Below are 27270 nucleotides of genomic sequence, written 5' to 3'. Positions count from 1 at the left end.
TTCCGGTACTAACAGGACCGAGCAATATAATCGTATCCGCATGCGGATGCCATTTCACATTTGCGCTTTATGGTGAAATTTACATAATAATTCCGAGTGCGTATAGACAAATATTGTTGCAGATATGAGAAGATGGTTCTCTTACTAGCAGGTGAACTATGTGCACGTTCAGTAGGCACTCGTTTATTTTTATGCCATATACGAATTTTAATGTGGTTAAAAGTAGGATATTGACTGTTTTCTACCGTAGATACTGCTGTGTATATTTTCAATGTACAGTCTTCAGAGCCGAAGCCACAGTACGTTTCACTATGTGTGTATATGCCTGTTGTTGCTCCAGAATGGTTAACGCCCAGATCTGTGCGCATCACAGTATTCCCTTCATAGTCCGCCTTCTCACTTGCACCCATAGGACACAATCAATTTGTATTTCCGTTTTTGAGTACTGATTCCCAAATTTCTCATGAATTGTGCACATTGTGTCTCTTAGTTAGTTTCCAGGGCAAGAAACATCGATGAGCTTGCTGCACTGTCAACAGTGTGTATATGTATGTGTGCCCAAATGTGAAAACTTGCTTTGCGCTTTTAATTTGATGTACGTATATAAAAGTGTTGTTTTCTTTTAAGTTTTCTATAGCACCGCTGCTCCCCTTCCCCTGCCGTTTTGATGAGAATATCCAGTATCCTTAAAATTCCCGGTTCGTGTGAGAAGCATTTAGCATGTCGTTTATGAACGGACGCGTTGTATACGGCAATCTGATAATCACAACTGCCAAGCGTATTCCCAAACGCCTCGTCTAAACTCGTTATTGTTACCATTTTTCACAAGATGTTCTCGATAACGTCTCTATGGCGTAATTGGCTAGAGTAATAATTCAAACCACGGGTGGTTTGGCACATAGCGGCACGGAGTGCAGTCAACTGTATGTACGCGTGTACATGTGTTGTTAAGACGCTTTTATCAAGGAGGCAGAGTTTTTTTCCGGCGTTGTTTTTTCTCGCTTGACCGATGGTAAAGTGTGTGCGCATAATCCGTGCTAAGCCATTGGTAAAACATTATTCAGTGGCGCGACGTTGTGCAGGTAGCTTATCAGTTAAATATAAAATGCAAACGTGTGTTAACAATGCGATAAAGTCTGCACGGTGTTAAACGATATGTTGTGCAAAACAAACAGTCACCAGCTGATTACTTCTGGATTTACTTTGCAGATCTACCTGCGTTAATTCTACAATAAAATTCGGGGGTAAGCGCTGATAGCTCCGCCGATCAACATACTCATCAACGAAGAATTATACATGTGTAGAAATCATACTCGTATATATGTGTACATATCGACCCAGCTGTAATAAACTGAGGAACATTGGCGGATCTTCGATCAGAATGCTCTAGATTGCACTTCACATTCTCATCCCACGTCTTGGCTTTTCCAATCTTTTGTACTGCAGAATTGATGAGTGTGCCGGGTAAGTGAGAATCTACTTATATCATCCATTTGTTATGACTAAATTAAAAGTCCTTGCAAATTATAAAAACTGCAAGGCATCGACTTCACTAGAAGCTAAATTGATTTAAAAGATCTACAAAGGAGCGTTATAACTTGGTTACATTTTTATTACGATCGAATTGCGTGTCACAAATCTGAAGTTTGGGTTTATGATAAGTTATGACTTCCGGTGCCGGCAAAATTGTGAACTTCACGGTAAGCGTCTGAGCAGTGGTTAATGTGATACCGCTCTACCGGAAGCATAGGTTTCATTGCTCAGATTTTTAACATTTCTTTCGTTTTGGCAATATGAACCTTTCTGCATTTTGCGAAAACGTTTTGCGACATGCAACTAAATCGAAAATTTCGTTTTGAAAACTGAAAATTTACGAAACCGGTGTTCCGTAGTTGCCCGATAAAGTAGACAATTCGTTGGTTTAATTTAATTTGCTGCTGACTATCAAACGACCTAATTGTTATCAGAAACTGAAACTACTTGATACTTACTTTTACTTGTAAGGCTAGGTAAACAATGAATAACTTGTATGAATCACCTCCGAGTCTTATTTACAAACGTACGTACGCGTGATTTTAGTAACCTTTCATTTTGGAATGTTGTTTTTAATTTTGCACTAATTATTTGTGACCACCAAACCAGCTACAGTAATTATGTGTTTCTAAATCGGGTAATATTAGTATCAGTTTTAGATACAACGGCTTTTCTGAATTTGCTATAACAAAATAAATATTGATAAGTATTCAGTGTCGTATAATATGGAAAGAAAACGATTGATCTGATGGGCTGATGAATTTCCCACAACACGCTTGGCGAACATCGCTATTATTGAATCTGTCTATGGGTGAAATAAACGGATGTTATATGTATTAAAGATATGCTAATCAAATTTCGCGCTACCGTGATTTTACGAGTTAACAAATTTGCGAAGCAGTAAAAGTGCGGCTGAGCCAATTGCTCCATGAAATGATGTGGGGATACATCTGAAAAGGAAACGAGCTGGTTAAAGCGATGATTGCCATAGCAGTCAAAAGAAATAAAAGGCTCTGGCAGTGTGTGCACTGTATAGTGCCAGGGATGATGTATTTGTATCCACCGAAACAGAATCACATCAGGTTATCATGTTTCACTGGATCGCTCCGGCGCTCGCACGGAGCCGATCATCGACGTGGCGGACGTTTCCTCCTGTCGAGGAAAACTAGCACACAGAGTATCATCGCCGTCCCATGCCGGGCTGGAAGCGTAAAGGGGAAAACGTCGCGATATCATTTGCCGTATATACAAAACATATAGGTTGCAATGTAGTATATGCACATCTCCCGGACGCGCAAATATGAATGCGGCTAAATTATTTGTTTCTGCATTTCTGACTTTTATTCTAATATATGATGCGTGCATGATTGCAGCTTTGGCTGGCAAATCCATGCATTGCTAATTATGTATCCCATTGCTAATCCCATTCGGTTGGGTTGAGGGATAATTTTATACACGCTATTCCCCAAACGATAATGGAATGGACAGGGCTTTTAAAGTGAAGGCCGCTAGCTGGAAAAATATCCAAAACACAAAGTTTGTGGTCAGAGCCATTAAAATAAATGACTGTCGCGCAACTAATACCGAAGCAGTTGGTGGTAGCACTTAGTGTGATTAGCGTATTCTTTTCATTTTGCTCACATATATGTATCGCCAGGCGCGCTTAAAATGGTTGTCCATTTGGAATTTAAAGGCTAGCTATGGTGCTCGGTGTATGGTATTCTTATCGATTTTTACACGCTGCACCGGTTATTTCGTGGATGATTCTGACAACCCTCATGTTAATGCATAACATGGCTGTGGCACTATGTTAGTTCTTCCACTTTTCCTACAAAAGAGGACTAATTTCTTTTACGAATGCCCATTGGCCATAATAAATACGGACACAATAGCGCAAGCCGATAGGAATTTAGATCCGAAACCCTTACAGCCATACATTTCTCATTGGGAAATTTTACAGTACACACACTATTGAATAAATGTTGAACCAGCCACTTGTAACGGCGTTTTGCTTGTTAAATGAAGTATTATGCGAGTCCCAGTTATATATTGCGCATAATTTCAATCTGATTTCCACTTCTCTCTACGGATATTCGAAATACGCCCAGTGGTAGAGCGTGTGCTGGTGTAAATACCAGTTGGATGCCGAGCAGCTGTTACAGCTCAGGCAGCTTAATTAAAGGCTAAACACCACAACTCAAGTTTATTTGGAGGACGGATCTGCTCAATCAACAACCATTCCATCCCAAAGTGCTAGTGCTGCACTCACCCCGCGCTGCAGCAAAAACGATAATCCCCCTCTTGAAGGTCAACAAAAGATGGGAATTTTCAAGTGTCTGAGCCGGACCAATCAAAGAACAATTTATTTGCCAACTCTGACCTTAGATTTCCTCGTTTCCCCGACCGTACATGTACATCGCGACATGCCGGTATAACCTATACTTAAGGTTAAATTGGTCGTTAATTTAACGAATATGCAAAACAGGAAATCGGCTACAAATCTGTTAGTCGGCACTCGGTGGAAGAGAATTTCTTGGCGGTGCGCCGGATACGGCATATGTGTGCGCGCCAGCGCCCATCTTAGCATTAGTACGCTTACTTATTCCGATCCCATTTTAAGGTGCATACTGATCACTAGACAGATTTGACTCTCATTTGGTTATTGTCTACTGCCTCCCTACCGCTACTGCGCATGCCGCTGTCTCCATCACGTTCCGCTTGCTTTCACATTTAATTTGCTAAGAACCAACTGGCTACCATTTGCAAATCCACATCCAGCTGGTACAGAAAATCTTCAAAATGATATTGCCGCTGATATCGTTGTTCTCAGAAGTCAAATGCTATCAAATTCTATCAGTAGTAGTTGTAGCAAAACCCGCTCATAAAAATTTTCTTTAACTCAAAGTTCGATATGAAAGTTTAAAAATGTTAATTTTCAAAAGCAATTTAAAAAAAATAATTAAACATTTGTTAAAAATGGCGGCTTGTGCTACACTTGTTTGCGGAGTTTACCATAACGTCGCGTTGACGCCGAATATTTAATCAGGCGGTTTATTTGAAATAAATATTCTGCCGAAATTGGCTGGTGTATTCGGTGTTTCAGGCTGTTCATTCTTCTAAAATAGATCTTTAGTGTCCTCAAATGAATTCGCTGATGATCAATTTATACGACCCGAACAGCTTGTGTATCTTTGCGGCTTTGCTTTGTGGTGATATAAATGCAAATGACCAGACAGGAATGAGAGTGTAAATGCTCTTTTAAAACGAAATACGACTGGATCTCAGTGATTCTTTGTCGCTTCAATTTATAAACACCAGAACCGTAGACCCAGATCCGCCTACATAAATTTTTATGACATTTGTACAGCCTTTGTAAACTTTTGATACTCAAAAAATCATTAACGTTGTGCACGTACATTTTTTTGCCAGCTACCGTAACTTTATGTATCCGTAGAAGTGTATATTTATCCATAGAGATATGCGTAACCAAAGTCCAGAATGCACAGCTTTCAGTGTGTTATTTATTCTGATGCAATTTGACATGCTTTAGGCACGTCGAAAAATAATTATTGTTCGATGAAGAATTTACTACCAAAAACAGTTACGTATATTCGAGGTTAATCTTTTCTTTCGTTGACATCAACGCTGATCGCAACGTGGTAAAGATAACGAATGGTTCGGCGGCTTTATTGTGCCTAAATTTTCGACAAGTTTATTGCGAGGATGTATGAATAAATTTTTCCATTCCTAATTGAGATTAATGACCACATTAGTGTAAAAAAATTGTTGTTGGATTGGTAAAACCGAATCGGCACGTTTTGGTCATGACCAAAAATGGCGAAACCAGCGATAAATCAAATATGTCTCTGCATATATACAGCCTAAGCACAGTAAATATCATTGTATTTCATGGACTGCAGGCCGCGTCTAATTATGTCAAAACATTTTCGTCTCATGTTCAACGTTGTGATGGACACAGCCGTAGCATCCTAGATCAAAGTAATATGATCCGCATTAAATTTAGTACGGTTTGCACGCGGTAGTTAAATTAACCGAAAATTCGTCAGTAAACGAACGTCGGGGAGACACTGCCACCCAAGTAACAGCGGACATTCTAGTGCCAATCCTGACACTTCATTACGAGACTGCTCATTAGGGGCACTTTCAACAACAAAACAAATTTTCTAGATCACGAACGGATATTTGAATCGCACACAAGAGGCTGAATTGTAATAGCATTTCTAAGACGTTCAAAGGAAAATTTGTGTCTTATGTCGTATCATCCATACGGCGTAGAAAGGGAGGAATTTAAACACAAGAGGGAGACTCGCGCGCGGATCAAATTTGAAAATCCATCCGGCGCGCTGCCCACTAGACAGCCTGTCGGGTCAATACAAACTGTCCCTTTTCTCAAGTAGTAACGCGTGATCCGCACATCTCACACCACCACTGCGTGGTTTTGTGTTATGTCCAGCCAGCGAGAGACAACTTGCGCCGCGGCTGCGCTGGGGGCTTGCAAATCTCCTCCTCGTTGCGCCGCGGATAGATGATTGTGCTTTGCATTTTAAAATCTTCTTATGACTGTCATACAGACACTCATAACCATCAGTTATCCTTGACGAAATCCCTTTGGGCGCTTTATATTGCTTTGGTACATTGGAAACACTTCAATATTTGCCAGTGGAACATAACTGACAAAAGGTGCATAGAGAAAGCCTGCATCGGAAAGAAACTGGACAAATGCATACATCCGCGCAAGATAGACGAGAGAGAGTGAAGCACTCACGGCAGGACTCGAATGATGCATTCTCTTTTCGGTTGTTCGAATCATCCGATCAAATCTTGTCTAACAGCTTTGTGAAGATGTGTTGTCCAGCTCAAATGCAATTGAGATTACTGTTTTATTGATGTATGTCTGCTTAATATGCGGATACAACAGGTTTTGCCTGAATTATGAGTATTAACTTATCAGCGGCAATAGCTACCGACGTTCATATAATATTATGATTTGTGTCTGAAAGCTTACCGGAACGTAATTGCAGAATCTGCCGTTTTCCGGGTAAAACTAACTACTGTTCCAAAACTGATATCTCTACCCAGAATTAGCTGGTTCCCAAGGTTTACGTGATGCGGAAACGCCCAGCGCAAAAAGTCACATAAATTTCTTAAGAAGCTTATTAGCTTGTTGAGCCTTGTTCATTTTCTCTGCTCAGCAAGAGAATTTTTTCATACTTAAACTTTTTTTGTACGGTAAAAGCCGAGTTCATTGGATCAAAATCATACAGCGGAAAACCAATCATAAAGCAGGTGAAAACGAGCATATTTCTCTTTTTTTCCGGTGTGCGCAATCCGTCAAACGGTTTTTGTAATACGTTAAAAGGCTCGGTTTCAGGATCCATCTGTCAAATAGTTCACCTACTAACGCGCAATTTGGTCAAGCGTGATTGTGCATCTTTACTATTATTTTCCGTTAATGCTGTTTGGGAGGAAAATGTGAATGATACGGCCAGACTTCCTTTTGCGCCAGCGGTGAATCAGTACGGATAAAAGCATTTTCGTTCAGCACAACACAATAGATTCGCTGCAGCGCTAATAACTAGGCATTTAATTAGTAGGCCAAGCGCGCAAATCAACCGGATGTGTCGCCGATATTTCCCTTTACTGTATGAATGGCGCACAAATGGCGACTTTTCAGCCTGAGCAGACCGGTGAAAAGGATCGATAATTAATCCAGGTTAAACAATTGGTAATTACAGGATATCTCCGACCACGGACGGCGCGTACACTGTTCTCACTCTACCTCCAGGGTGTGGTTATGTGCGGTCAGTGCAGACGGCAGCGCGCTGCAAACGAATCGTACACAGTGTACTGAGTGTACACTCCGTGCCCTTTTGTCTGCTCGATCATCTCCGGCCAGAGCAACTTGTCATTATTTTTCGCATGTAGAAAAGTTTAAAAATTTAAATATTCATGTTATGGAAGTGGGTTAGGCGGCTAAAAAGCTTTGTTTACGTTATAGTGATGGGTTCTTTGTCGTGCAAAGAGTGATGCACCCCGATGCAACATATTCATTTTCCAATGTTTCCGAATCGATCATATATATATGGCACAAGAGTTATACGACCGCATCATTATTACTTTACCGGCCCGTGTGACCGCGTCATGCACAGCACAGCTTTTAAGCGCCGCGTACTTTGTAATGTGGGGGCAGTTTTGATAAATTATGACCGATCGTAAAATCTGACCGCTCGCCAGAAGGCAGAAAGACTGTTAAGACTGTGGTAGTGTTCCTTCGGCGAACAGACGGTTGGCGCGGACAATTCTGATTTTAACATGATCAGATAGAAACGTTCCGTCCCTTTCCTGCACAGCCTATCGGAGCATATGCTCAAGGGAAAGTTTACCGGCCAAATCTGCCACCTTCTTATGGCGAATCCAATGAGTAGTTGCAAGCTCACTCGGCAAGGTTTCCATGGCAAATTATAGACTTTGACAAGGCATGAAAACACAAATTAGTTGCTGCCTAATGTCTAGTTGAATCAGTCATTTGGTAAGCTTCGGTGCGCCGAACCTGTTAGCCGCTATAGCGCACAGCGCGCTGGCCGCCTTTCAAAAGGTGGACAACGGCTAGCCCGCAGCCACAGCGCCGCGTACATAATCTAAAAGCCAAATCCTCTGTCCCAGCTCCCAAGACAACGTCGTCGTCATGCTGGTTCAACTTTAATTTGGCATAACTTTATGACATAATGGCCCATAAGTTGAAGTTTTCAGTTACGAGCACATAACAGCTTTCTGTGAGATAATAAGTAGGAATGCCGAATAGGTGAAACGGGACAGAATACGCATTAACAAAGGAACGGCCCGCTGCTTGGATAAATCATTTAAATTGCCCAGGCAGAGTAGGCGTGTGCGCTGGGAAGAGCGGTATGGTCGCGCGCGAAATTGAAGTGTGCAACGGACCTCTATGGTTTTGTTCATAATAATCACTTGGAAATGATGAGTTTGATAATGAAATGCATTTACATACATTCCCATATGGATTAATATCGGCCCAAAGAGAATATCAGGAGATGTGGCCTCTTAATTATCGTACAAGCAGGAAGCGTGCATAAGTAGTGAAGACTGGCAGCCGTATCAGTTACGCTCCACTTGTTACGGAAATTCAGTTAGTGCGATTCCAAATAAGTTTAGCCTGTGATTTTAGTGATTTACCAGTCTTAATGCGGATCAGGAAAAACAGAATAATACTGACCAAGAAATTTTGTGACTTTGCTGTATGCGTAGTCAGCGTACGTACGTATTGTACAGTTTTTGTATTTCGCATAATTTTGCGGCAAATGGGAAAGGTCGCCATCTGCATTGCAGTAATTTGCAACTATTACAGCAAGTAGGCAATTTGCAGACAAGACCATTAGATTGCATATATCGGCATAAACTGGGAAATTGCTGCCTCCTGTACACAACAACTGCTTCGGCTCAGGCTGTGATAATCGCTCCATACATCGCTTTAGGGTGCAAATAGCTATTTCTGGCTTAACATCTAAATATCTCGTATTGTGAATCGCATTATTCCCTCCAGAACACAAGCGGTTTGGGAGAGCGTAAACATGCAGGAGCATGTCGATAGTTAGCATGGCGGCCACTGGGAAGCTTAATTATAAAGTCTTAATTAGTAGTGCTGTCAGAAAACTGCTACAAAATTGGCTGCCATTCGAGCAGGATGCACCTGCCGCTCTCCGTTTAATTACAGCCCCGATCGTAACATTATTGCATCCAATTTAGTCAACTCTATTGTTCCGATTGTCAACAAAATGATTCACAGCACTGTGTGCCTTTTGGCATGCTGTTAGAGCTCTCCCCATCTAGTAGATTTGGCTTTTATTGATAAGAAATCGAAAATGCGCACAAGACTTAACGAGGAATTACCGGAATCTGGGTCGTGTTTATTTGCTAAAGTTACATTACTCAGACGAAGGTCAGTTGTTGCGTGTCGATCGGTGTTAGATTGTCTGCGGTCTTAGCTTTTCCAACCGGTATCTTTAATCTGCAAGACGCGGCTGGTTAAGGAATCAAAATGGCATGCCACAAGAATATCCACCTAGCCATCAGTCCCCCGCAAATATGTAGTCGATCGGGGAAACACATTCGCGCACCGCTGTGATTATTACAGGCAACAGAACATTACCCCCTGTCGCTTTATTGAATGTGTGGTCACTACAAGTCTGCTTCGGCTGTCCAGAAGTTGCATTCGGTAATAAGCATGTACATATTGTATATATCTATTATATACCACCTTACAGTGCGCTCACTGGTTAGAAGATAAAAATTCATAGCTCACTGTGTCGTTCCAAAAAATTTATACTGTAGCATAAAAGCTCTGTATATAGTTTGACTATGAAGTATAATTATTGCTACAAAGTAATTATAAAAACCAAAAATTACCATTTCCCACACTGCATACATACGACGTGAATGCGGCTAACTAGTGGAAGGATAATGAGTCATTGGTAGCTTCCCCTTGCGTCCACCATTGCTTACCGGACGCCGGTCAAGACTGGCGGTAACACGCTCAGCTATGATTGGTCGTCGTTGATTCAATACTCCGCCTCTGCTTCATTCGCTTATTGGGCTTTCACACTACATCACGTTTGCGCTAACGTTTATACTTTATCCCCACTCAGTCTACCAATGCGTGCTGGAACTTGTATTAGCTAGCATCTTGGCTAGGAACTGATAGCTAAATTATTACCTTCGCAATTTCCTTTCCTGACAATTGTAAAACGGGCGTATTTACAAAAACCATGGATTAAGAAAATCTTCCCTTGACTGCATAGAGACTAATGGATCGTTATGGATATTAATGTGCACGCAGTTTTCGGACAATGGCTACGCGGTGTGGATTATGATATGTGGTAAGATTTACAATTCCTGTGAGGGACAACTGTAACTTCGTGGTATACAAAATTCAAAATCCGTAATACTCTACGGAATAGTAATAATTTTGGCAACATCTTCTAATAACTCATCCGATCAGATCGAGCGCTAGTTACTAGCTTTAAATAACGTGTACTGTTGTAGAAGTATCTTCGTTTCGTTTGACAGAACGTAAAATGGTTGCAGAACGTAAATTGGTTTCACGATTTTTTTAAGTTATTGCACACCATCTGTACTTCTATAGAGATTTGTTTAGCACGGTATACACCAAGAAAGTTTGATTTAATTCTGTGGGGTAATTTGTTGCGTTGAACAGAAATTCGATGATTTGGGAACCGGTAAGATTAAATATTGTACTGTAGTTGTATAAAGCTATGCTTTTCCTTAATATAGTATGAAAATAAAGTAGAGTGATTGTGTCGTATTTGCAAACACACAAAGCTTCCACGGAGTACACAATACGAACTATTTTATAGAAAGTAATTTGATAGTCGTGGCGAGAGGAATGATTCTGCATTCTGTTTCTAACTGATTTTGAAATCTGATCGAAAATCTTTATTGACCGGTGGCTTTAATATTCGATCGGACCGGCCATATTGGTATTGTATGGCATGATTTCTTCGCTTACTGGCTGTATGGAAATACGGTTTGGTTCTCCTCTCTACCCTAAACTTCATTTCTAATGTTTATTTATCAGTAAAAATATTTTTGGTGTACGATATGAAAAGAGTTTGTTTGATAAATCATTTAAATTGCCCAGGCAGAGTAGGCGTGTGCGCTGGGAAGAGCGGTATGGTCGCGCGAAATTGAAGTGTGCAACGGACCTCTATGGTTTTGTTCATAATAATCACTTGGAAATGATGAGTTTGATAATGAAATGCATTTACATACATTCCCATATGGATTAATATCGGCCCAAAGAGAATATCAGGAGATGTGGCCTCTTAATTATCGTACAAGCAGGAAGCGTGCATAAGTAGTGAAGACTGGCAGCCGTATCAGTTACGCTCCACTTGTTACGGAAATTCAGTTAGTGCGATTCCAAATAAGTTTAGCCTGTGATTTTAGTGATTTACCAGTCTTAATGACCAGGAAAACAGAATAATACTGACCAAGAAATTTTGTGACTTTGCTGTATGCGTAGTCAGCGTACGTACGTACAGGAGTTTTTATTTCGCATAATTTTGCGGCAAATGGGAAAGGTCGCCATCTGCATTGCAGTAATTTGCAACTGTTGCAGCAAGTAGGCAATTTGCAGACAAGACCATTAGATTGCATATATCGGCATAAACTGGGAAATTGCTGCCTCCTGTACACAACAACTGCTTCGGCTCAGGCTGTGATAATCGCTCCATACATCGCTTTAGGGTGCAAATAGCTATTTCTGGCTTAACATCTAAATATCTCGTATTGTGAATCGCATTATCCTCCAGAACACAAGCGGTTTGGGAGAGCGTAAACATGCAGGAGCATGTCGATAGTTAGCATGGCGGCCACTGGGAAGCTTAATTATAAAGTCTTAATTAGTAGTGCTGTCAGAAAACTGCTACAAAATTGGCTGCCATTCGAGCAGGATGCACCTGCCGCTCTCCGTTTAATTACAGCCCCTGATCGTAACATTATTGCATCCAATTTAGTCAACTCTATTGTTCCGATTGTCAACAAAATGATTCACAGCACTGTGTGCCTTTTGGCATGCTGTTAGAGCTCTCCCCATCTAGTAGATTTGGCTTTTATTGAAAAGAAATCGAAAATGCGCACAAGACTTAACGAGGAATTACCGGAATCTGGGTCGTGTTTATTTGCTAAAGTTACATTACTCAGACGAAGGTCAGTTGTTGCGTCGATCGGTGTTAGATTGTCTGCGGTCTTAGCTTTTCCAACCGGTATCTTTAATCTGCAAGACGCGGCTGGTTAAGGAATCAAAATGGCATGCCACAAGAATATCCACCTAGCCATCAGTCCCCCGCAAATATGTAGTCGATCGGGGAAACACATTCGCGCACCGCTGTGATTATTACAGGCAACAGAACATTACCCCCTGTCGCTTTATTGAATGTGTGGTCACTACACGTCTGCTTCGGCTGTCCAGAAGTTGCATTCGGTAATAAGCATGTACTATTGTATATATCTATTATGTACCACCTATTCTATTCTTACACTGCTCTTAGAAGATAAAAATTCATAGCTCACTGTGTCGTTCCAAAAAATTTATACTATAGCATAAAAGCTCTGCATATACAGAGTAGCTTGACTATGAAGTGTAATTATTGCTACAAAGTAATTCTAAAAAACCCAAAATTACCATTTCCCACACTGCATACCACACTGCATACATACGACGTGAATGCCGCTAACTAGTGGAAGGATAATGAGTCATCGGTAGCTTCCCCTTGCGTCCACCATTGCTTACCGGACGCCGGTCAAGACTGGCGGTAACATGCTCAGTTATGATTGGTCGTCGTTGATTCAGTACTCCGCCTCTGCTTCATTCGCTTATTGGGGTTTCATAGTATTCACACTACATCACGTTTGCGTTAACGTTTATCCCCACTCAGTCTACCAATGCGTGCTGGAACTTGTATTAGCTAGCATCTTGGCTAGGAACTGATCGCTAAATTATTACCTTCGCAATTTCCTTTCCTGACAATTGTATAACGGGCTTATTTACAAAAACCTAAATATTGTTGTAAATAACATGGATTAAGAAAATCTTCCCTTGACTGCATAGAGACTAATGGATCGTTATGGATATTAATGTGCACGCAGTTTTTCGGACAATGGCTACGCGGTGTGGATTATGATATGTGGTAAGATTTACAATTCCTGTGAGGGACAACTATAACTTCGTGGTATACAAAATTCAGAATCCGTAATACTCTACGAAATAGTAATAATTTTGGCAGCATCTTCTAATAACTCATCCGATCAGATCGTGCGCAGGATAGTTACTAGCTTTAAATAACGTGTACTGTTGTAGAAGTATCTTCGTTTCTCGATTTTCGTTTGAAAGAACGTAAATTGGTTGCAGAACGTAAATTGGTTTCACGATTTTTTCAAGTTATTGCACACCATCTGTACTTCTATAGAGATTTGTTTAGCAGGGTATACACCAAGACAGTTTGATTTAATTCTGTGGGGTAATTTGTTACGTTGAACAGAAATTCGATGATTTGGGAACCGGTAAGATTAAATATTGTACTGTAGTTGTATAAAGCTATGCTTTTCCTTAATATAGTATGAAAATAAAGTAGAGTGATTGTGTCATATTTGCAAACACACAAAGCTTCCACGGAGTACACAATACGAACTATTTTATAGAAAGTAATTTGATAGTCGTGGCGAGAGGAATGATTCTGCATTCTGTTTCTAACTGATTTTGAAATCTGATCGAAAATCTTTATTGACCGGTGGCTTTAATATTCGATCGGACCGGCCATATTGGTATTGTATGGCATGATTTCTTCGCTTACTGGCTGTATGGAAATACGGTTTGGTTCTCCTCTCTACCCTAAACTTCATTTCTAATGTTTATTTATCAGTAAAAATATTTTTGGTGTACGATATGAAAAGAGTTTTCTGTTCTCAAAGGCTCCAGCATGCTAAGAATAACTGGGAAAATGTGCTTACACTGTGCTATATTTGTATTCACAAAGTGGCAGAAAGTGATACGGTTCAGACCTGCGATTTTACCGGAAGTTGTCTTGATGCTGAGCACAAAACGTTTGCCAGGTTAAATACATTTTACGGTTTTACCTCAGAAACTCTAACTCTAATAATATTGTACGAAAAAAGTAGTTATTTTTTTTATTCTAAGTATTCATTGAGTACTGCAACTTATGAGCGTGTTGTTAATTGCACTGCATCAAATTAACACTTTTGTACTTCAATTTTGAAATCGGAATCGGAAGCTTTCACCGCATCTCGGCCATTTCCGGTGCTGCTACGGTCTTGTTTTGACTGACTTGACTGTCCGAGATGTGATAATATTTGTAAATGTTTGCAATGCGCAAAATATTTGACATAGTATTGAGGACTTGAAAGGTTTTCAACTTACACAGTCAGGAGGATCTGACTAATTGTAGAGCCGCTCCAACAGAGGCTCTTGAGCATCTTCACCTCTCTATCATGCTCGTTGCCACTGGCCCAGTGCTCGATTTTTGTTGACTCCAAGTCCGAATAGCTGCTGTTGAACGCTTTTTAAACTTTCACCTAACTATGTAAGAGTTTATAGAACTTATGAATGTGTTGTATATTTGCATACTAAGCATTTTTCCACTGTTGAGAAAATGGTCTTCTGGCATGGGCGCATTTTGTGGCATGATGCTTGGCTGAAATTTAACAGAACTGGTCAATTATGTCTAATGGCGCCGTGGTGATAAGATGGACAACCCGTATTGTTTAGGATGATTGTGCGACCGCGCTGACTTTGGCTGGACTTGCGGTACATGAGAAAATGGGCATAAGTAGGCCCAATCTGATCGAAACTTCAAAGAAGGTGCACACAGTCCAGTGCGCTTTCGACCGTTGTAGACTCTTAAACCTGTCAGTACTTAATATGTCTGGACAAAGGATAAACTGAAAACTGCTTGCAGGATTCTGAACCCATACTCCACTTATGTCCTTTAAATTAAAGAAACCTACATTAAACAGTATGTGTTCGTTTTGGGTAGTCGCCGATTGGTGGACTTTCTAAAAATTTATTTTTGGCTTTTGCAGCGGCTCACCAGTACAGAAGTGACAATTTTTTTTAAAATTCTTCTCATGATTATAAGCAGTATCGATATAAGCACCTTAAAGTTTCGAATGTTAATTGTCAGCTATGAAGGATCGTCGTTGCAGAGGAAATGGTGCATGCGCAGAGTGCAAAAATAATTCATGCTTTGGAAAGCTAATTGGTTTGTCAGTAGTGACCTGCTAATTCCATAGTGTATCAATATGCTTTACAGAATCGTTCTTATTCCTACCAGATAGCTGAAAAACCAAAGCCGTAAAAATTTGTCAATGTAATACGCGATAGAATTTTAGGGTCAGTTATTCGCTACATGCTTTGAAAGCAGAATTGGTTACGAGTCAGTGGCTATTTGACTGGAAGGAGCTCCATGATGATACGGGTCTGTGTTACGTGACGGTGTTCGCTTGCTCGATGCTTTATGGTCTTCGTAATTGGCCGTAATTTGTAATGCTTGACTTGCTCGCTCACCAAACCCGCCAGGCACCTTGAAAAGCAATAAAATATTCCTCATTTAGGATTGTTTATTTCTTTTTGTTATGTTGCAGCTTGCAACGTCTCAAACTGCAAGCATGGCTTAGCATGCACAAGCGAATTAATGTCATTAAACCCTTTCCTTATAGAATTGAAGTTTTCTTTAATTCAGCGCACGCACCTTTTCATCTTGGTGGCTAATAATTTCGCCTTCGTGGTTAGATAAATGTTAAATGTTGGAAATTAAGAATTGATTGATTACTTATTTCGAAAATATTTCCCGCGGTATTAGCATTTTCTCAAATTTAACCTTTCTGGCGATTCGAAGGTAAACTGCATGGACCTGTTTCCGGTTGACCGTTTTCTAGTTTATTTGGATCAAATGATCTGCCGCGCGCGAATTGCAAATGATACTGGCCGACGTACGTAATTAAGATGATACTGCTAATTATTGTTCGTTCTTTATCTACCGTTCGCATGCCCTTTGCTGTATGGGACTTATCGCGATTAAATGGAAACAAAATAAACTTGCGGCTGAAACAAAGACTTTCCTTTAACTAGAAAGATAATGGCACTTGGAGTCGTTCAGTGTTGGTGAAACAATAAAACCCAGAAATGTCGATTTGCCCTGACACTCGTTAAAAGAACTATGTGCACGTTGGACGGTGGTCAGTCTATCGTATCGCCATCAGCGGGTCAGCTTAACACATGGTAATGGGATGCAGGATCAAATTTATCGCCTCAAAGGCATTCAGGGCCTAAAGTAAACATGATCTAACATTTATATTTGTCGATGGAGCAGCTAGAACCCTTTCTGACCCATAGCTGTTCCGTTATAAGAGCCTTTCGCTGGTAGATGGAAGAACGGACATTTATGTTTATTGTGCATTTGCCCTTTCCTGTGTGTGCGCATGTTGAAGTTTGGGGAAGGGGTGGAAAGTTGATCATTTCGATCATACTCGCACACTACAGCCAGCATAATAATCAGCCAGACGCGGCCTGTACAGGGCACTGTCCGAAGGATTACAGGTGTACATATCCAAACAAAAATTTCCCTCGATAGACCGGCAATTTCTCTGTCTTTGACGCAAGCAAAACAAGTTTTCTTCCCTTATATCCACACATTTCACTCTTTTCTCTATGGTTTATCTTGATCCATCCGGTAAAACTGGCTGTTTGCCTGATAAGCCAAGCAATCTGCAATACTTAACAATCGTTTACTAACCATGTTTAACGGTCAAAACATAACTTTAGAGCCGCTCGTAAAGCGGCTGCGGCTTGATGCTGGGTTTATGGTTTTGGCTGATTAGAAGCCCATTAAAAAAGAAAATGCAGGTGTTAAACTTGACAATCCACCGGCACTGGTGGATGGACTCGGTTGTCAGTAAGGAGTGCAATCAACTTGGGCAAATATCTGCTGGAGTTTTCTTTGTTTTATTATAATATTTCCCCTATTGCTCGGCAGGTTACTTTAGTGAGAATCCAATGCAGAATGGAAGAGAATAATCTGGTGGAGATCTTGAAGACAATCGATGTCTGAAGACGAGTTAAGTTATTCTTTTATCGCTTTTCCCTTTTGAACTGCACTGAATATCGGTAGGGATGGGTTGAGAGCGCAAACCTTCTGAAGATTCTTTTGGAAGAAACAAAAGTTGAGAAAAGACCATGTTGAGACGTTCAAGGGGTGGTGGACAGCATCATATACGCGTTACTGGCCGATTTCGTCGGCATACCCACATCATTCTGTATAGAATTAACAAGTAATATGTTCCAGTCCACAACCTTGCCGCCATGCTTAAATAGAGTATGTCGATGTCTTTCCATTAGCTTTATGTCGATGGAAAATGAGATTTTAGTTTTTCATTGCGGTTAGAGACATCCCTAATCTAACAAGGTTAGAATTTCGCAAGGTGCAGTTTTTTCCTCGGTGGCCGAATAGTGCAGTTTATAAATGACCATGTCCTGCGCTGCGTGTATTTAGTTTAGCCAGTACAAAACTTCCTTCAACAAGCAGTTTAAACCCATATAAGCTGTGATATTAAAAATACAGCGAATTCTCCTCTAACATGCAAATATAAACTGCTGTTCAGAGTGGGAAAACATGTGTTTGTTTTTGTTGGTATTAGGTGATCTCGATGATCGATGATGTTACGGCATGTTTGCTCGACTACGCTGACCAAATTGGTTTCACACAGTAACTTATGCCGCCAAATGATACCGGTCACCGAATATGTTGTATCTGTACATTTTACGGCATTGGTGTTTATGCTTTCCACCACGGCAGTGTGCGTTTTTGTCGACGTTATTGATAATCGATTTATTACCGTCATTATTCAACACTTTATCTGTGTCAAGTTATTATGAGAGAAATTAGTAATTCGTGTCGATGCATCTTAAGTGGACACACCATTAATTCATTTTTTCGCGCTTGACACGCAACGCGATAAGTTTACAACAAGCGATTTTTTGTTGTGCAGATGATGCGGATCCCATGACGCTTTCATAGAAGAAAAGCTTGCTGAACACAGCGGAATTTAACGCTCTGCAACGGACACCATGGCGAACAGTTGGATTTTCCGGAAATCTGCTATGCTCATAATATTGGCTGTGTTAATTGGATTATTCATAAAAAACGCTGCTGGTAAGCTTTTGATATCGAACGAAAAACGCTGTTTGAATACTCGTCTAAATTTTAATAAGATCACTTCAAAATGTTTTTATCTGCCTTTAGTCGATGCAGGTGCACAATTTATTAAAATTTAAGTTGAGATAGTAGAAACTGTAGAATCTCTTGAGACAGAGGAGGAGGTAAATTCAGTATGGTGTTCATTAACGATAATCGGCAATTTGAATGTTTGACTGTAATTATTCAAGCGGCGCTGTATGTGCCATAAAGACTATTGCACAGACTCGTTAACTACCATTGTCGGACATCAGTCAATCTTTAAGGAAAATGGTAATGGGTGATTTTTTCTTGCGTGTAACTAGCCGACAATCATTTCGCTTCCTGTGTGCACAGTGATTATTTCAGTGTAGCATTAATGACCGGCGGCATTTGCTTTTGTTATTCAATATTGCAGAGAAAACGAGAGACACGGCACATCAGTGTAATAGCTTTGACCATCTACCAAAAATGTGTTGCAGCGTATTGTCTGTTATTTTATCGCCTAAGATCAATTATTGACAGTTTCGTTGATAAATTTTTCCCACTTTTTTTTTGTTGAAACTCGTCAGAATAAATGAATCATCTGTTAAAGAATGGATCAGCAATTTCTCAAATGTTTGAATTAGATCCGGCAGTGATTCAGACTTTTAATCACGTCTAGCTGACTTTTTCAAAGGACAGATTAGCCGAGAAATCGCGTATTGTTGTTGTTTTGCATCGATCTTGAGAGTTGATTTGGAGTGAGGTCTGGCATTTATCACATGAGCTGGTTGAGACAGCTGCTCGTATGCATAGTATAACATGCAAGGCATCACTAATCCGGTCCCCTAAGAAAAAGAATTTGTCTCTCAGAGCCTGATTAACATTCCCAAACGTTAATTAGAAGGATTACGTATTGACAGTTTAGGGTTTTCCCACCCGATCAATACCTGATTATCCAAGGTCAATCTCTACAGTTTCTTTTCAGTGCAGGAGTATCTAGCGTTATAGTTATGATATATTATTCGCTTTGTTTGTGGTCACCGAGAGTGGTCAGTTTAATCGAGGAAATCGGGTTGTCTTCAGGTTGTTAAAGGGTATTCTTTGAGAACTGCCGGTGCATTAAAGTGTCCTCACGATTGCTGTTTTCCAAATTTTTCTGCTCTTTTGATATAATGACACGAAATTCTTTTCAAATCATGATGGACAGATCGTTCCTTCAAAAGAATACATCAGCTTTAAAGAATTGCGGATGTGCTAGCCGGCTGATTCTTTATAGTATGGTACTTCATGTGAGATGTGCAAAAACAATCTTTTTGATCGCCCATCCGTAGGACAAATTTTTATTGCTCTTTTTACTCATTTTGTACGTGCAAGAGGACCGTGAAGCATCAAAAATGTGTAAAAGACTTTTTATCGGACGCTTGGGGCATTTTATTGTTTGATAATTAAACTAGGCAGGCCGGTTGCATTTTATGTCTTCTAGTTGTAAGGAAAGGAAAGAGATCTACGCAGAAGGAAAGTCCAAACCGTTATGAAATGAAAACATTGTTAAAAGTTTCCGTTGCTTCTCTCGCGCGCGGAAGGAAAACTCTCCGTTAAATAAGAAAAGAGCGAACGAACGTTTTAGATATCGGACAATAAACCATAGTGCTGATTGCTTTGCTTGTTTGTGGTGAGGAAAAGGAGAGGTCCTTTTTTTCAGTTTAAATCGATATAGGCAGATCGTTGGCGGGAAACTGTTGGGTTGTATTGAACTGTTGATTTGCACCATCAAACGAACCCTACGGCCAACATAACGCGCTCAGAGCGTTCCGTGTGTACGGACGACGAATTGCTGGCTATTATAGACACAAAAAATCAATATCAAAGTGTAAATGTCAATAATTACAGTTGACAAATGTGCGGTTGCAGCAAACAGCTTTTTTTGGAGCCTAATAATTGCTCAATTATAAGTTCTATTATATCAGCGTTTTCCCTATTGATCGGCGTCCCGTTGACATAAATAAAACAACAAAGGAGATGTTTTATCCAGTATATATTTGTGAGAACGCATAGTTGTGAAAACCTAATTGTTGCAGTGAGGTCAGCATTTCACGACATTAAATAAATGCTCGAAACTGGCGGGGACAGAAATACGAAAAGTCGAAAACCATGCAGTTTTAAATTATAATTGTGCCAAAAACCGGGTGAAGAATGATAGGGTTACGTTGGTCATCCTGACCGATCGCAGAATGGGCTAAGTGGCACTGGAAATTACTGATCAACGGGAAACATTGCGTGGGTTCGAGTGTATTGCGTGCGTGTGGGAAGAGCAAGAGGCTAATTACGGACACAGTTACTTGATTTATGCTAAGTGATAATCGAGTTTAAGAGCGACATGGAATGTAATTATTGACCAGTGTCCAAGGCGATTCACATCCAGTGGGCAGCTGCATTTAATCGGGCGCAAGCAGGCCTGACGTGTGGATGCTAGCTAATAATATGCTTATTTATTTGTTGCTCTGCAGGCAATACGCGGCCATTACGACAGAGTTATGCTTGCGAAGGAGCCACTCTCAACATAAAATGTGATAATCCGGGAGAGGAGCCCGGCCAGCGAATACGCATCGTTCGTGCCAATTATGGACGGTTTAGCGTCAGTGTGTGTAATCCCGATGGAGTCTCCAGCTGGTCAACAAAGTGCACCTCGCACACATCAGTACCAGTCTTGACCGAAAAGTATGAATAATACGAGCATATTGACAGCTGATGTTAGTTTGGATAAAGCCGGCAAATTTATGCATTTTTCCTTTTGTTAAATTGCAGATGCAGTAAAAAGCCTTCCTGCTCAGTGGAAGTGGCCGATCGGACATTCGGTGATGACCCTTGCCCAGACACCTTCAAATATCTCGAAGTTCATTATGAGTGCACTTCCGGTATGTTGAAATTATGCTGCGCTCTGCACTGACACCGCCACGGCTGTGGTTCAAGTGTTATAATAATGGGAATACTCACAGTCAGTGACTCAATACAGCTTTGAAATTTGAATACTAATCAGAATGAAAGAGCGCTTTTTTTATTGCGGCAGTTATTTTTATCCAGTTTGCCTCAAAGTACCGCGCACTGTAAAATTTTGTAATAAGTAGCGCCGCCAAACAAATTTTAAATCCTGATTTCGAAAGTTAAACGGGCTGAGTGATTCCGTAAAATCCAGAAATAATCGAGATGGTTTTTTTAGTTTATGTACCACCCATTTATTTACTTACTAATCGATTTTGTAAACATCCGGATAATGTTAAAGGTGTTTACCGTTTTCTCCATTGATTTAACTATGTTCCATTTTTTTGTTTAATAGAAAACACTGCAACGCCGAGGCCAACGGAGACATTGCAGCCAGCGCTGCCCACACGACCGGCCGCAGCCGCGTTTTACAGTGTCGTTTTCACAATTACCACCCCATCGAGTACAACAATGGCAACAAGCCCCCCGACTCAACCAACGAGCACAACACCCACTTCACCGCCGACAACAAGCACCACACAGCCGACAACAAGTGATTTAATTGCCGAGCCCCCGACAACGGCACCTGTCGAGCCATTGATTGACACCGGTTCAATCACAGGCAGGCCGAATTGGAGAACGAGGATGCAAGATTCTCCTCAGTCGAACAATGCACCGAGTTACAATCTTCCGGGTCAATTTGTGCAGCAGCCGTCCGATTCGGTGCAGTCGCCGGCAGCGACAGAATCCTGTCCATCTGTCATGCGCCTAGGCATCCGTTGGCCCATTACACCAAAGGGAGCCACGGCCTTCCAAAAGTGTCTGCAGAATTCTGAAGGTATGAGAGAAAATAGTGCGTTCCAACCAGCGCGTATTAATCAAGACCCGCTGTGCTGCCGATGCTGGCACGAATATATCACGTTCACTAGCTAAGTTAGCTTGCTACAGTCGAGCAATGACCTGTTGCCACAACGGGTGGACATTTCATTGAAGGAAAATTTAGGTTAAATCAGTGGGTTTATTGTGGCCACATTTATTGGCGATCCCTGTGTAATGTTTGCTTAGCGGAAAATCTTTTAAATTAGACCTCACCCCAATGGCCCACCACCCATCCCAAATTACTTGTTTCATGGCGTTCCACATGGCTTCCACATCTGACAATGGATTGGCACAGAGAGTAAAAGGAGTATGCCGGAAGACTTGAAAATTAATATGAGTAATTCACACGCACGAATGCGTGTTGCCTAACCAAAACAGCTGTCCGTGGATGTTACGCAATTGGGTATATTAGTAGCAGGATCAATGCTCACTGGCAGATTGCACGGTAGAAGCGGTATTGTGACTGTTTTTCCTTAATGTGCGTGAATGATGATCGTATTGGTGCTACACAATACAGCGAGCGCGTAATTCTGATTAATACCGCCAGATTTGTGGAGATTAGGGGATCGGCCAAAGCAACATAGCGCAGAATACATCTATTGCGTCACTTGTGTAACGGTTAAGCATTACTTCATCTGACGTGTGTATCTTATTTCTTCGATTAGCTTTCGCCGAATGGACTTGCGAGGACACCAATCCGCCGAGATGGAAGGGCTTCCCCGATATCCGCCAGTGCACCAGTTCCTGGATGGACGACATCCGCCGGAAGGCCGGCGGGGACGTACAACCGGAAAAGCTTGCCGAGGAGTTGGCACGCCAGACGTCTAGAAACGCTCTGAAATCCGGCGGTGACATGTCGAGCGCGGTGGACCTTATTAACAAGATCGTGGTACGAGGACAGCGGGCGCTGGCACGAATGGTGGCCGATGACACACAAGATATTGGCGTGCAGAAATTGGGGGAACAGGTCTTGAAGGCGGGAAGCAATCTGTTGGACGTACGGCATAATGCCTCCTGGGTGGAACTGAGCGAGGAGAACCGCGCTGAGACGGCGACGACACTGATCGTATCGCTGGAAACTACGGCGTTCATGCTAGCGGAGAACGTTCCCGTGGGATCGATTCTGACGAGTTTCGATAATAATATCGTCATGGGTGTTGGGAAATTTCATACGAAACAGATGGAAAGAAATTACAAGTTACCACCGAAGAACAACGATACCATGGGAGTATACACCGCGGACAGCATAGAGTTCACAGCGGCGGCATTGCAGGATCATACCCAGGAAAATATGGTCAAGCTGGTATTCCTGTCCTATAACAATGTTGGTCAATATTTGGAAGCGGTGGGCACGACGTCGACCGGTAATGTGCCGGCTGGTATGGTTGTCAATTCGAAGGTTATATCGGCGGCAATCAATGGTGTGCATCGAGCCACTCAGCTGAAGGAACCGGTTATCATCACGCTCGAACACACTGTTCCGGCAAATGGCCAGCCAACCATGTGTGCTTTTTGGGATTACAAAAACGATAAGGAGATGAATTTCCAAGGAGCTTGGTCGACGCGCGGCTGTGTGGTGGTCAAGAGCTACAGCCATAAGACCGTGTGCGAGTGCGACCATTTGACGAATTTTGCCGGTAATTAACATCAGATTAACTTTATTCGGTTCATTCGACACTTTACCATTTGATTTTTTTAGTTTTGATGGATGTTACGGGCACGATAGGGACCTCGCCCCATAACGATGCATTGACCAAAATAACGATCATAGGTTGCTCAATCTCCATCGTCTGCTTGCTGGTTACTTTAATTATCTTCTGGTCGTTCCGGTAAGTTAAAATATGATTAAACAGTGTGTATATATCACATAAAGCGTATGCATACTATCACTTATACTTATGGTTTTGTTAAATTATTACTAAAAAGTAGATGTTACTTATAGCTGCTCTTAGTGAATTACAATTTACATTGCTGAAAACAACTCCAACTCATTTGCTTGATTGTTTAGAAGCCTGCAATCGGAGCGCACGACCATTCACAAAAATTTGGCCTTCTGCTTGATGATGGCGGAGATAATGTTCATTTCCGGCATTAACCAGACCCAGCTGCCCGTGGGATGTCACATTTTTTCCGCGCTGATGCATTATTTTTTCTTGGCCACGTTTGCCTGGTCATTATTTGAGGGATTAAATTTATGGTGGATGCTGGTTGAAGTTTTTGATTCCGAAAAATCGCGTCGCGTGTATTATTATCTGGCTGGCTACGGTGTCCCATTGCTAATTGTGGCCGTGTGTTTGGCGGTGGACTGGCGCAGTTATGCGACACCGGATTACTGTTGGCTCCGCGCCGACAATTACTTCATTCTGAGTTTCGTTATTCCTGTTGGACTAATTATTGTGGTAAGTGACCGGCGGTCGGATTGTCGTAAACAGCAATTTGCGCAGGAAAATTCATGGTAATTATGGTTGTTTCTTTGACAGCTGAACGTCATGTTTCTTTCAATGGCCATGTACTTTATGTGCCAAAATCATGGACGACAAACGGCACTGCGTGCGCGTGATCCTAGCTCGTGGATGCATATCAAAACATGGATTTCCGGTGCAATTGGCCTGACGTTTCTCATGAGCATTACATGGGTTTTTGGATTCCTTTATGTTGGCAATTTGGAGACGATCATATTTGCATATATCTTCACATTCTTGAATAGTGTGCAGGGGCTATTCATCTTCGTGCTCGTTTGTCTGCGAAACGATAAGGTAATTTGGGTCGATCAATTTCATATTATCGGGGCAATGATTTGATTTATTGGTTAGTATATATGTTTGTCTTCGTCTCTCAAATAGGTTAAAATCGCTCTGAGGCAGTTTATTTCCAATCAGTCCGAGCGCTTTGCTAGCAGTATATGCACACGTTCAACATCATCGTTTTCCGACAACAATCCATCCACTGGTCAAGGATTTTACCAGTGCTCGCCGCCTCTGGACAAAGAACAACCGGTATGTGTAATTTGAAATTGCGGTTCCCAATCAAGGCAATCTAAGGGCTGTCAGCACATGGTTTATACGTTTATTTTTCATTCTACTGACTTCCTGACTTTCATTTGGTGTTCCGAATTTTGTAATCCGAATGACTTTGATGTGTTTTCAAAACGCTTAGAAGGAATGTTCTCATTTTAAAAATTTTTGGAAAATGTTGAGACGATAGAGTTGGATTTGATAACAAACTGATGACGGTTCTTACTGAATACGCAGCCGAATGTGTACTCAACTTTGGATTTGTCTTTTTTAGTACATGCATAATTATGCTCCTTATTATGGACCACGTTACGATACGTCTCGCCGCAACACCGTCACCAGCACGCTTCCGCCTCACTCTCCAGCGCCCGTGTTGCAGTGCACTTGCGAACACCCTGAATGCCCGGAGCAGAGCTCCACCCGCAGTTCCAATCGGGATTCCGGGCATGAATCTGTCTCCTGTCCCAGCGCTGAGTCACCGCCCATGCAGCCCATTCACATCCACCAGCGCACTTTGTATCCCCCTTCCGTGGCCCGTAAGCAGGCCTCCCAAGTCCTGCAAGCAGAATATCCGGCTGTCGCGGCACGTGTTGCCGCCCGCAACGCCCGCCACTTGTACGGACGCCACTGTCTGGATCCTAATGAGCATATTTACGCGGAAATTGATGCTCAGCAGCTGGAAGAGGAAATGTGTCCGTACAGTGAATCAGACGAGTCCAACACGTCCATCTACCAGCAGGGCGGGTCGGATATGAGTACGGACGAAGAGCACTCGCGCCGGATGCCCTGGGTGTGCGAGGCAGACGGACATCGCAAAGTGCCCAGCTATCGACCCAGCCTGAGCAGTACCGGGACCAGTGAGCATAAACCGCTGATTAACTTCATGGGGCGCATGCCCGTGGATGGCAAGCATTCATTAGGTTGCCGGTCATGCTGCTCCACCAATTCCCATCGTATCCGTCATACCGCACCCCGCCAACCCGTCATGCTCATCCCGGACAATCAAGCGTATGTTAACTCAGCGGCAATGCCTAACGTGCACGGCCACTTGCCGCTTGAAATGCCAGCAGTTGGGATGCCTGGGACGATGAACATTCCCCTGCAACAGGGGAACTACAATGCATTCGGGCTCACTTCGTTCTGTGATGGATCGAAGATGGTGAGACGCTTGCCGCTCATGCCAAAGCCACCGGAACAGCCGCTATCGTACAGCGAATGTTGAACGGACGGACAAAGATATCCAATCACTCGACAAATATTTCTTCCAGGCGCGGTTGCACCGTTGTGTGCCATAATTCTGTTGCTTTCTCGTTGTGGATCGTCTCCACTTGGCAGGACAAGGAAAGTGGACCAAAATGTGATAGAATTCCTTTTATAGAGTTTGTTCTTGTTGATGATTTGTGCGAGTTCGTTTGCTGACCCGACCGTGGTTTTATCCCATGTAGAGACGAAACTCAGTTTGCTGAGCAGTTTTTCAGTTTTATGTGTTGCGTTTTATGCTGTTCTTCCGGACAGCTGTTAACCAGTGCTCACGGTTTTGTGTCTTTATGTAAGTTCTGTATACTGGAAATTGTAATCAAGAAATTAATTTGACACCTGTAAGTTACGCTTATTGTATCGTGAACGGAAGTACTGGATCCGATCATCCGGATCTTGATCGTGACCCTCATAAACCGTATATAGCAGCGAGAAAACATGGCTCGCTAACGGAAGAGAAGATCTACATTCTACAGATCTACATCCAACTCGCTTGAGAAAGATAGGGAACGATGTCGAAAGAATAAAACACTTGTCATTTGTAGTATGCTATTATCATATATAAATTACAAAGTCAAAGCCATAAATTTATTCGGCGACGAGACCGGTTCGGGGCATAACCATTAGCGCTGCGAGTAGAAGTATTCAGAATACGTACGCAAAGAATTGTATTAATTTTTATTTTTACATACTGTGCTATTATTTACCATTATAATAACTGCGTTAGTGAGGGGATAGGATGATTAGATCCATATGCGCTTTGAACGAGTTTTCCATTGGCATCCCTACCAGTGGCAAGTTGGCAAACACCAACGCGGGAA

The 27270-nt window shown here is 41.8% G+C and overlaps 1 protein-coding gene across 5 annotated transcripts; it reads left to right on the top strand.

Annotated features, from left to right (window-relative positions):
* The first annotated feature begins 681 nt into the window (after positions 1 to 681).
* Positions 682 to 26785, top strand: LOC129584858 (adhesion G protein-coupled receptor L3-like). Of its 5 annotated transcripts, none has more exons than XM_055477232.1 (12): positions 682 to 698; positions 1210 to 1464; positions 18151 to 18314; positions 20828 to 21038; positions 21126 to 21235; positions 21655 to 22137; positions 22844 to 23815; positions 23878 to 24007; positions 24187 to 24577; positions 24659 to 24934; positions 25022 to 25174; positions 25467 to 26785. In XM_055477232.1, the coding sequence occupies exons 3-12, from the start codon at positions 18230 to 18232 to the stop codon at positions 26412 to 26414; spliced, it is 3759 nt and encodes a 1252-aa protein (XP_055333207.1). In that variant the 5' UTR covers positions 682 to 698; positions 1210 to 1464; positions 18151 to 18229; the 3' UTR covers positions 26415 to 26785. The 5 variants fall into 5 exon arrangements, with proteins under 5 accessions (XP_055333207.1, XP_055333205.1, XP_055333204.1 ...); XM_055477230.1 differs by lacking the exon at positions 682 to 698 and adding an exon at positions 1012 to 1082; XM_055477229.1 differs by lacking the exon at positions 682 to 698 and having other exon boundaries at positions 1172 to 1464.
* The last annotated feature ends 485 nt before the right edge of the window (positions 26786 to 27270 follow it).

The sequence above is a fragment of the Paramacrobiotus metropolitanus genome, unplaced genomic scaffold, assembly GCF_019649055.1.
Source record: "Paramacrobiotus metropolitanus isolate TYO unplaced genomic scaffold, Prichtersi_v1.0 Parri_scaffold0000015, whole genome shotgun sequence".
In the NCBI taxonomy this organism is placed as follows: Eukaryota; Metazoa; Tardigrada; class Eutardigrada; order Parachela; family Macrobiotidae; genus Paramacrobiotus; species Paramacrobiotus metropolitanus.
Note: the sequence above shows the minus strand (reverse complement) of the source record. Positions and strands in the feature narration are given on the sequence as shown.

Coding starts and splice junctions, on each gene's coding strand:
- LOC129584858 (XM_055477232.1), top strand. CDS start 18,230: ATGGCGAACAGTTGGATTTTCCGGAAATCTGCTATGCTCATAATATTG. Junction 21,236..21,654: donor TCATTATGAGTGCACTTCCG/GTATGTTGAAAT, acceptor TTTGTTTAATAG/AAAACACTGCAACGCCGAGG. Junction 24,935..25,021: donor TTTGTCTGCGAAACGATAAG/GTAATTTGGGTC, acceptor TCTCTCAAATAG/GTTAAAATCGCTCTGAGGCA.